The sequence below is a fragment of the Theropithecus gelada genome, chromosome 12 (assembly GCF_003255815.1).
Source record: "Theropithecus gelada isolate Dixy chromosome 12, Tgel_1.0, whole genome shotgun sequence".
NCBI classification, from domain to species: domain Eukaryota; kingdom Metazoa; phylum Chordata; class Mammalia; order Primates; family Cercopithecidae; genus Theropithecus; species Theropithecus gelada.
This window is the reverse complement of record NC_037680.1, coordinates 85,126,707-85,138,728: the sequence shown is the minus strand read 5'-3', so window position 1 is coordinate 85,138,728 and position 12,022 is coordinate 85,126,707. Positions and strand designations below refer to the sequence as shown.

At 35.6% G+C, this 12,022-nt stretch overlaps 1 protein-coding gene across 1 annotated transcript in view; it reads right to left on the bottom strand.

The window, feature by feature from the left end:
• PIKFYVE (phosphoinositide kinase, FYVE-type zinc finger containing) overlaps positions 1 to 12,022 on the bottom strand; it is a 93,077-nt gene that overhangs the window by 5,634 nt on the left and 75,421 nt on the right. The window contains exons 32-39 of the mRNA XM_025404915.1: positions 10,447 to 10,542; positions 8,196 to 8,279; positions 7,216 to 7,313; positions 5,344 to 5,508; positions 3,338 to 3,397; positions 2,154 to 2,330; positions 1,648 to 1,751; positions 330 to 458 (exon numbers count right to left, since the gene is read on the bottom strand). Of these exons, the coding sequence (XP_025260700.1) occupies positions 330 to 458; positions 1,648 to 1,751; positions 2,154 to 2,330; positions 3,338 to 3,397; positions 5,344 to 5,508; positions 7,216 to 7,313; positions 8,196 to 8,279; positions 10,447 to 10,542 (913 nt within the window). The remainder of the gene's footprint in view (positions 1 to 329; positions 459 to 1,647; positions 1,752 to 2,153; positions 2,331 to 3,337; positions 3,398 to 5,343; positions 5,509 to 7,215; positions 7,314 to 8,195; positions 8,280 to 10,446; positions 10,543 to 12,022) is intronic.

The following is a 12,022-nucleotide window of genomic DNA, read 5'->3' as shown; positions in this document are numbered from 1 at the left end:
AACTGAGTGATTTTGATTAAGTACTTAATTTCTGTAGGTGTCAGCTTCTTAATCTTTAAAAAAGATGTGGGAAGTAGATCTGCCTTCTTATTCTACCAATTCTGTGATTCTAGAATATTGGATATGCTGTATTTTAAGAACGCCCCACAAGAATAATTCCTCTTCGTTCTTTCTCCAAGGCTGAGCAAGTCAAAAGTTAAATATGGGCTAGTAACCAAAGTTAAATATTTACTATAAAATAGGATGTTACTCTCTGATTCACTGTATTTAAGAACCAAAGGTACAAAAGTTCCAGTAGCTAAATGCTTCACATAGTCCAATACCCTTACCTGTGCCATCTTTCTCCCATAGAAAAGATTTTCCATGACAAGGAGATCTAACTTCTTCTCAGTGTTGTTCTGAGAGTTCTTATAACCGATTCTGTAAACTCCAAGAATTTTGGCCAATGCTGTGGGCCTCTAATCAAGAGAAGGTCAAAATAAATTCTTATCAAAAAGGGTTATTTATAATTTTATACCAATGTAAGGATTATCCATGTAATAACTGAACATAATTTTCTATTAATATGACCAGAGGACTTTGAAAAAAACTCAGACTCTTGAATCTCAGAAGTGAGTATACCAGCAATGCCAATAAAAATACTAGATCCTTAACATTCTCCCAAGGAATAATCCTTCAGTTGATCAAATTCAAAAACTTCATTATGACATGTAATTTCCCCCAAAACTATGCAAGAAACCATGATAACTTCAAAAAAAACCCCAAAACTATGTAACTCTTTCATGATTCTAAGATGACAGTTGGGTTGGGGTGGGGGGCACTGGTGGCTGCTCAATGCAAGTGGGCAAACCTGGGCCACTGGCTGCCTCTCTTTCTAGCTAAAGGAAGTATCCCCTTGTTTCTCAATACACGTTTCAGTCTCAGCAAAATTACCAACTACTGAATGTGCACCTAATTTCATCCAGTCTTAATGTCTTAAGTGATTTTTTATATAAACTAATTAAAGGCAACTTGCTCAAGATCATTTGGTTCCTCACTAACACATGCAGGAAATACAGAGTTTAAGATCTCTGAGTCCTATAATACCTCAATAGCATAACAGAGATCGATTCCTGTCCTGCATATATCTTACCACAGAGAAAACTGCCATTAGGACTGTTACAGTTTGGATGTTTGCCCCTGCAAATCTCATGTTGAAATGTTATCTGCAATGCTGAAGGTGCGGCCTGCTGAGAGGTGTTTGGGTCATGGGAGTGGAACCCTCATGAATGGCTTGGTGTCCTCCTTGCAGTAATAAGTTCTTGCTCTGAGTTCACACAAGATCTGGTTAGTTAAAAGAATGCAGCACTTCCCCCCACCCCCAACCCCACTCTCTTGCTCCATCTCTCACCATGTGACATGCTGGCTCCCCTTGCCCTCCACCATGACTGTAAGCTTCCTGAGGCCCTCACCAGAAACAGACGCTACCAGAATTATGCTTTGTATACACAGCCTGCAGCACCATGAGCCAAATAAACATCTTTTCTTTACAAATTACCCTGCCTCAGGTATTTCTTTATAGCAACACAAGAACCGACTAACAGAAAGACTCAGGATGTGAAAAAAGCCACCAAACTTTGATTACAGACCACGGTTTTAGATTTCTACCTTTTGTTGAACAGCATTTGTAATATAATTGAAGTAATGTGGTGCAAAGTCGAGGAAAGACTGGACTTCCAGACGAGGCATTTGCTTCAAAATAAATCTATCATCTAAAAGGCAGAAATTTTATGTGTTTACTCAATCACGATATATATTGTAATCTATAATACATCATTCCAAAGATCCTAAATAATTGGGTTGTTTTATGATTTTAAGGGAAATTTTCTAATGTCAGTGAAAATTTTCATCAGAACATAATTCTCAATGAACTGAAGGGATCCTATGGATTTATGTAGTCAAATACCCTCTACTTTTGTCAATAACACATCTAAGTTCAGTTCTAGAAGATCTACTTTTTAAAACTACCAAACAAAACTTTATAAACACCTCTGTTAAATCTAGTAGGTCATAGTTATGAAAGTTCTTATTAAGCAATATCCTTCCTGCTGCATTTTCTGAGGGAAAGAGATGGAGACTACTGAACCAATCAATAAACAATGAGAAAGGCTCACCTTCAGTTGCATAGAAGGCAGCTCCTGATTTGCCTCCCCGGGCCTGCCAGGGGGATGAGTGGGAGAGGGAACGAATGAAATCTTCCTCACTGCTGTCCAGAATCACTTCACGCATCTTATGAAACTCTCCCGCATAGTAGAGCCGACAGTAAAACTTGGCATTAGCATCGGAAAATTCTATAAACAACAGAAGTTTTTTAAAAAAGCTTTACGACTCAGAAAATATCTTCCTCCTCCGCTCCCACATCCCCTGCCCTGGCCAAATACAACCATTTAAGTTTCTCCATGATGGCATTTTGCATGTTAGATCCAAATCCCTATTTATCACAATTTTGTTAAAGTGATCTTCAGGGGGAATTAAAGAACATCATATGACCATCCTTACATATTTTCCAAAAAAAGAGAAAAAAATGAAAATCACACACAAAAAAATATGACTGAGTTCTAATTTTACCCTTATTACCTACCATATTAATATCATTGTACTTTTAGAGCAATGCTTAATAAATATCTTAAAATGTAATGTACATATTATTCTGGATAATACATTTCTGGCACCCATATACACAATTCTAAATCCAATTGTCAAAATTCTGTGGCTCTAGATTACATAAGTAAATGTTTTAACTATTAGAAATGAAAGCAGGCCGGGCGTGGTGGCTCAAGCCTGTAATCCCAGCACTTTGGGAGGCCGAGACGGGCGGATCACGAGGTCAGGAGATCGAGACCATTCTGGCTAACACGGTGAAACCCCGTCTCTACTAAAAAATGCAAAAAACCAGCCGGGCGAGGTGGCGGGCGCCCGTAGTCCGAGCTACTCGGGAGGCTGAGGCAGGAGAATGGTGTAAACCCGGGAGGCGGAGCTTGCAGTGAGCTGAGATCCGGCCACTGCACTCCAGCCTGGGCGACAGAGCGAGACTCCGTCTCAAAAAAAAAAAAAAAAAAAAAAAAAGAAATGAAAGCATAATTTACAAATAAATTATGCTTTTGATAAAATTTCTTTATACATAAAATGTATATTTTACAAACTATAGATTAAATATACCTCACATCAGCACACAGACTTAATATTCATTTCAAGAACTGGGACATTTATTCAGTATGAAGCTAGAATTCTCAAATAATAGAGTTGGCTCAACTGTAGTCCCTCTCCCCAAACCAATGATATAATATCTCATACTTACGAAGTTCCACATGAGGATTTATGAGTTGTTTCTTTTGTGTATCTCCTCCATCTACTTCATCTAAAAGGTTTAATATCATTAGTAAAGCCAAGGTTTTGAGTAATTATCAGTTCATTTTGTCCTTTCCTTTTTCCTTGATGTAACAAAAAAACTTAGCAAATTAAAAGCAAAAATATCCTACTCAAGTCACTATCAAGCAAGCATAAGATATACAATTAAACTGTCTAAATGATTACAATAAAAATGTTAAGTGTTTTTGGAATTTCAGTTTTTAAATTAGAAAAATAGAGAATTTAGGTTGAATACTTTTTCTTACAACTGAATGATTCCTACAATGGCAATATAGTAACTCAGTTCTTATACCAAGAACTTCCATGGCTTCTTTATTATGACTATTTTCTCCATGTGTGTAGAATAATGTTTCCCCAATCGTTTGCACTGCTTTATCATGTACTAAGCTATATAAAATATGTATAAAATATTATTTTATAAAACATAATTTTAAAACAAAATTATATACCAGTTATATAACTTTATTATTAGCATATAACATATATAATTATACAACATAATTAACATATAATACAATTATATATTAATATACTTAAAATATATTTTTATACATAAAATATACTAGAATCTATGTCAGAGCTATTTTTTTAATATGTTACTGACTTGCACTGCAAGCCTACTACTTTCTGTTTAATTATTAGAGATTTGAAATACATCTTAATATCTAGAAGAACAAATAGTCCCCTAAGTTTCACATTTCAAAATAATTTTTGAAGCATCTAGGCCTTCCAAGGATGCCATTATAAACAGCTACAGCCCAATAGCAAGCAGCCTATAGAATACAAAACAGGTATCTTAATTACTAGTCAAAGTTTATTATAGCAGTTGTTTTTTTTTGTCTGTCTGTTTTTTTGAGATAGAGTCTTGCTGTCACCCAGGCTGGAGTGCAATGGCGCAATCTCCGCTCACTGCAACCTACACCTCCTGGGTTCATGTGATTCTCGTGCCTCAGCCTCCCAAGTAGTTGAGATTACAGGCATGCGCCACCAGGGCCGGCTAATTGTTTTATTTTCAGTAGAGATGGGGTTTCTTTATGTTGGCCAGGCTCGTCTCCAACTCCTGGTCTCAAGTGATCCACCCACCTCGGCCTCCCAAAGTGCTGGGATTACCATACTGGGCCCAGCAGTTGCTGTTTTTAAAACTACTAATTCATAGACTAACCCAGAGGACACCAAACTATTTCTGTATAGAGACAGAGTAAATATTTCACTCTGAAAAAGTTCCAACTACTCAACTTGCCAATATAAGTGAAAGTAACCAGATGATAAGTAAATGAATGGGTGTTTTCTCAATAAACGTTAATTTACAAAAAGAGGTCATCACAGTCTGCCTATTCCTGATCTAAACCTATACCCAAACACAATGAGGTAGATACACACATGCATACATACACACACACATTTTTTTTTTCCACACTTTATTGCTCAGGCTGGTCTCAAACTCCTGGCTTCAAGTGATCCTGATGTCTCAGCCTCCCAAAGTGATGGGATGATAGACATGGGCTATCTCACCCAGCACTAGACATAATTTTTAAATGTCAAAACGAAGGGCAACATAAATAGCTGCAACTTTACAGGGACTTGAAAAGAAAGAAAACATTTGAGTATATAATATGAGTTACATATTGAGACAGATGTTTTTACATGTGGAATGTCACATCCACCTTGGAAGACATTGTTTTTGCCACTTTACAGGTTATGGAAACTAAAGATTTCTGATTCTACCACACAGTACACGATGGCAGTGAAATCTGAAACTAGGTGGACTCTCCCAGTGCCATGCTTTTTCCACTCTAACACACTGACAAGTGAGAACAGAAGGAATGCCACAGTTTCAGCACTAAGAATTATCTATTTAAGGCTGTAAGAAATATATGCAACTAAAATTTAAAAATCAAAGCCTAGAATAAGCATATTTATTCTTCTTTAACACACCTTGAGGCTCAACGCCTTGATTCTCGGTCCCCTCCTTGCCCGTCTGCCCAACCTGGTAGTAAGCACTATCTGCTCCACGTAAGGTCTCTCTCTTCTGGGAAGAGAGATCGGGGCTTTTCCCTGCTGTCCCTCTGAAGAAGGACAACATTCCAGAAGCCTTTTTGGCTAAAAATAAGAAGTTACATATTAATTTTAGTACAGGTCACTGCAGATGGAAAATAAAAATTTTCAACTCATTTCTTTATTAGCAGTAACCACTGTATGAAGTTAATCAATCTGAGTAATGCAGATACTTTTGTTTGCACATTGTCCCACATATGTTGTTACTTATTGTTCCACATGTTGTTTTTGCATAATCAAGCACCCTTTTTAACACAAACCACTGTTAATAAAAACTTAAAAAAAGATGGAGGGTTAACACTCAGCTAGATGAATATAAAAATATGGGGAATTATCTAGAAAGCCTTTCAAAAATATCTTTCAAAGGCAGTCACAGCTTAAGCAACAGGATTAAATTAGGGCTGAGTTCTTACAGTATTGCAATATAGTTAACTAAACGAACACAAAACAATTTCACAAGCTACAAGAATTCAGTTAAAGGTAATATCTTTGTGTCATTTGTGTTCCTACACTCCAACACAGGAAAAGATAAGATTTCCTTTTTAGCATCTTTCAAAAAAGAAAAAAGGCCATCAAACAGCCAATAATTTACTAAAGCTTGCTCTATACTTTTACTTCTAGTTTTGAGCTTCATTCATCATACTATTAATATGATTCTAATTCTTGCAAATTTACCATTTACAAAATCACAGAAAATGTCAATCATAAATGTGCTTACTTGGGTAACAGACACTAGTATTGCCTCCTTAATATCCACTCCTACCTGGTTCCCTACTAACAGAATGCCAACTTGGGGGAAAAGGGGAGCGGGGTGGGGTGTGTGACTATGTGTACAGCACCAGGAAAGGATCATGATTTGTATAACCCAACTGGGACAATGCTGCTCCCTACTTTCTCTGTCTCTTTCAGTCAGGAGTGGCCATGAGCCCCAGTTCTGACCAATGAGATTAAAGGAAGAGCCTCTGCTTTCCTAATGAAAGAGAACAGCTGCAGTTTGCAACATCCTGGTTTCTGCCTCAAATTCAAACAAAAATGGAACACTTTTAATATGAGGAAAACTTAAAGGAATCATAGAGAAACTATTCCCCTAACGGTGTAACAATGGTGAGCAGCTAAACAAATGCCAGCAACTGCCAACCTCCAGGTTTGGTTATGTTAGAAAAATAAGCTGTCATTTGTTTAAATCCTTACAGTTGAATTTTTTGTTACTTGTAGCTGAATGTATTCCCGACAAAGTCAGAGAAACACAAATTCAAATCCCAGCTTCACCACTGTCTAATCTTAAGCAAGTTACTAAATCTAAATTTTAACTTCCTTTCTGAAAAATAAGGATATGTCAAATAATTCTTACTTGGTTATTAGGGGGATTAAAGGAGGGAATGCATGAAAATTTATTTTCATAGTGCCAGTAATACTGTAAAACTAAAAAGGAAAAAAAATGTATCTTGCATCTTAGGTTGTATATTTTAAACTGAAAGCTCTTCTAGGAAGCAGATCCTCCTTTTTGCATAGACCAAAGAGCTTCTAAAAGTTTCCAATCCAATACCTTGAACTTACATTTGAGATAAGAATCAACGAAGAAAAGCAAAACACCTATAAAGAGGACATATAAAAATATCTAAATTTATATTTCAGAGATCAGAAGTAGTAAATCATTGCCAGAGGGTACTAGTTTGTTTTTATGTATTTTCTTTTTCAAACCATAATTATAGGTAAATCTAATTATAAATATTCCTCCATGTATAATCTTACTTGGTTGTGGTTCTGTTTCTGCCGTACGGTTTGTCTGTCCTCCACTCATTTCAGGTAATCTGATAGGGCTGCTACTCTTTGGTCTGCTATCTAAAGTACTAAAATGAGAAAAAAAAAAACAAGGAAAAATTAGTTTTATACAAGTCAAACAGAAAATAGTAGGTACTCTACACTAATTACGTTGTATACTGATTTACTTCCTACTTAACCCCACCTACAATATCAAAAGTCTGATTCATAATTTACATAAACACAGGCTAGAACACAGAAAAAAAAGTCTGAAATATCTAATATCTACTAGACTGAAAGTGAAATGCTGTAACTATAAAAATATATGGAGGAATAAATTATGTTTCCCAAGTCCATTAACACTATATCAGCACCCATAAATCAAACAATTACAGAAAATATCAATTCCTTTCTCTCACACTAGTTATCGCAATGATAATTCAGATAAAATTTTATCATGTTAGTAGAGTTGGAAACTCTATTTCAGTAAGAATCATAATAATAAGCATGTGACAATTTCTGTCTAAAAGTCTAAAATACTGAACATGCCAAAAGAACTGGTTTGGATTTGGTTTTTGAAGTATTAGGACCTTTACTTATTATAAACAATTCACAGATACTTTAAATTGCCAAGTCAAGCAGTAGCTTACCAATTTTACAATTTTATAAAAATAAAAAATAAATACCAATTTAGTTTTTAAATAAAAACATTTTTTCATTTTTTTCAAAAATGTCATTAAATCTGAATATACATTTAACTGCTATTGCAATTATCATAAAACTGCATTCTAAGGGACTGTTTAGTTCTTTTGCTATATTTGAGCTTTGTTGTCTCAATTATTGGCTGAATGAGTGCCATTATCTGAATCCTAGAAATTTTTATGCTGATAAAATGCTATAATAAAACTGAAGTACAAGCATATAGAAAATGATAACTAAATTAAAATAGTTTCTACTCAATCATGAATCACCTATTTGTTGGAAGCCCTTCTTCAGCACCATTCCACTGAGTCGCTTTAGACAATTCCTCTAAGGCATTTCGGTATTCTTTACAACTTAGGGTAAAAATAGGTTGAAAAATGTTAAACATTAACTTATTCTTTAAAAGCAAATCATATGCTTTACAGTAAGTATTGCATTATAGAAGCACAATCATTATAACTTTCCATAATTAAATAATTTTGGTTAACTAACAAAAGCAATCAAGTAGAAGCTTCATGAGGAAGGTCAATGTCTTCATAGAAGGTAATACAAAATATGACCCACTGACTCATCAACCAGTATCAATATCCTCAACAAAGATTTTAAAAGCCTATTTACTAATATTTACATCAAATGACTTCAGGGACTGAACAGGTAACTTAAAAGTTTGAAGCCTCAGTATTTAGTACAATAGAGAAAAAAATAATATGAGAGTGCTTTTCTACTTAAAGTACTAAACTTTAAGGGGAAAAAAATGTTTAATGTTCTATTAACAAAAAAGAAAAAAACAAAAACAAAAAAACCTGACTCTTAGACTAGCAGTCTGGGAGCCCTGCTTTAGATAAATGTCACGCAACAAGAGAGGCATGTTAGGATGTGTTATTTTTCTAAGACATTGAAAAAATATCTCAACTAGAATCCTTACTTCCTAATGGTATAAAAAATACTTTTGATTTGACTGACTCTCCTACCTTTCTTACCTATTAATATATTATGACTAATAAATAAAGTGAGAAGCTTATACTATGTTCACAGAGGCCAAAGGCAAAGGTTAAAAATGTATCATATGGAATCCTATCAAGGAAAAAATTCCTCATTATCTACATAGTAAACTCTAAACTCCATAAAGGCAGAGGCATGTAAATCTATCTTATTTACTCCTGTATATCCAATACCTAGTATATCACATTTTGTAAACATTCAAATATTAGTTGAATAAATGGACTCCTTGTAACCACTATCTAAAAAGAAAAATTAAACATTGTAATGCCTTCCAGTGGGAAAAAATTGCTTTAAACGTCTTAGATTCTACTTAAACTAAGTTCAGCTACCACCAAGATATTCTTAAAATTTAAAAGCTTTGCCCTTTTAGACATACTATATATATTTTTAAGTGGATATATCTTTAAGATACATAACTGTATAAACTAAAAAGTCAGAAATGTCTACGGAGTAAGGCATAAGAACAGCATTACAGTAGTACCTCCTCATCCATAGTTTCACTTTCCATGGTTTCAATTACCCACAGTCAACAGCAGTCCAAAAACATTAAGATATTTAGAAAGAGAGAGAACACATTCACGTAACTTTTGTTATAGTATATTGTCATAAAACTGTTCTATCTTGTTATTGCTGTTGTTCATCTCTTATTGTGGCTTGGCTAATTTATAAATTAAACTTTATCACAGGTAGGTATGTATAGGAAAAAACATAGTATTTACAGGGTTCGATACTATCTGTAGGTTCAGACATCCATGGGGGTTCTTAGAACATACCCTCCATGGATAACAGGTGACTGCTGTTTTCTAAGCAGAAAACTTTTACCTCGTATGTAGAAAATGAGTGAATGGTACAAAAAAGATATTCAGACTGTACAAGGCAGGATGTTCCAAGTACTGTGTCAATAAGTAAACTGAGGGAAGGGATACAAGGGAAAACATATTTTAACAGAATGGATAGAGGATTTAAGGCTCTGTAAATAACTTGCCAAGTCAATTTAGTTATTAGGAGCTTACTTAGGAATCATCCTTTACTCCATTATTTGGGTACAAAGAAGATTTTTATGGACAAAAAGAACAAGCTGCCAGGCGCGGTGGCTCACATCTGTAATTCCGACACTTTGGGAGGCCGAGGCAGGTGGATCACCTGAGGTCAGGAGTTCAAGACCCGCCTGACCAATATGGTGAAACCCCTTCTCTACTAAAAATACAAAAATTAGCCAGGCATGGTGGTATGTGCCTGTAGTCCCAGCTACTCGAGAGGCTGAGGCAGGAGAATTGCCTGAATCCAGGAGGCACAGGTTGCAGTGAGCCGAGATTGCACCACTGCACTCCAGCCTGGGCAACAGAGTGACACTCTGTCTGAAAAAAAAAAAAAAAAAAAGAACAAGCTACCATGACTAAAGAGCATACATTTTTACTTATATTTAATCATTCTGCTTTATATGAAAGATTCCAAAAATAAGGGATTAATAGACATACATAAAATACATAGATATCATCATAAGTCAAAGTCCCATACCTGAGAGCAAAAGCAATGATGGAGCTGGGTTCCTTCTCGCAGACTGCAATGGGCACTCGTTCATGTTCGTACATTAAATAGTGTTTATCTGGATCACTATGAAAATTTTTAAAATACATAAGTTAACTAAGTACTGTAGAGTTAAGAATATAATTAAGAAAGCCAAAATGTATGCATATATGATAACTTGAATCATTAAGAAAGAAAAAGATATCACGAGAAAGTTTTTGAAGGCAATTAGAAAATTATCAGAATTAATCAGGTTTCAAATCAGAGGGTTCTGCAATAGTCACTCCAAACAAACCTTTCCATACTGCCAAGACTCTGGCCATATTAACCTCAAAAAAAAATCTACAATCAACAGCAGAAGTCTAAGATATTTTGTTCCATTATAAGCTAGAGAGAAAAAGTCTTCCAGAAATTGTGGAGAAGACATACTACTAGTTCAATAATAAACAATGCAACACAGCCACTCTACCATTATCATACAAAAAACCCAGTGTAGCTCCATTTCCACTTAAATTTTGCTCCCCTGACTCCGACCCTAACTCACCTAGGCACTCTTAGGCACAGTCAATTTTTATTTAGGTGCTATTTACTGAACACCGAACATGCCAAGGATACAATATGAAGAAAAACTATTTTTAAGGATCTTACATGTGTGAGATGTTAACAATATAATGGTGAAAAAAAAAAAATTGGCACCATAGAGTTTATAGTGTAGTGGGGGCAAAGAAACAGACAATTCTATAAACAAATAAATATAATCTCTGTGGTAAGTGCTATGAGGGAATTGCTATAGAATGAATGTTTATCCCCCCAGCCCCCACAAAATTCCTATGTTAAAATCCTAACCCCCAATGTTATGGTATAAGGAGGTAGGGCCTTTAGGAGGTAATTTAGGTCATAAGGGTGGAGTGTTCATGAATGGGATTAGTGTCCTCATAAAAAAGATTGGAAACAGCTCTCTCAGCCTCCTTCCACCACATGAGAACACAAAGAGACAATAGCAATCTACAACCCAAAAGAGGACCCTTGCCAAAACCCAACCATGCTGGCACCCTCATCTCAGACTTCTAGCCTCCAGGACTATAAGAAATAAATTTCTGTTGTCTATAAGCAACTCAGTCTATGGTAATTCATCATAGCAGCATGAACGGACCAAGATAGGAATCATAAGAGCATATAATAGAAACATACTATGACTGGAGCAGGAGGTAAGGGGAGGGTCTAGTACATTCTTCTGAGAAAGAATAGGACTGAATGATTAAAAAAGAATGTGTTTCACAAAAAGCAGTTTAGAGAGAAGAGAAACAAATAAAAAGAAAAAAACTATATTAAAAAAAATTTAAAAGGGCTGGGTCCAGTAGCTCAGTACTTTGGGAGACTGAGGTGAGCAGATCACCTGAGGTCAGGAGTTCGAGAGCAGCCTGGCCAAGATGGTGAAACCTCATCTCTACTAAAAACATGAAAATTAGCCAGGTATGGTGGTGCACACCCCCAGCTACCTGGGAAGCTGAGGCAGGAGAATCACTTAAATCTAGGAGGCAGAGGTTGCAATGAGCTAAGATCACAC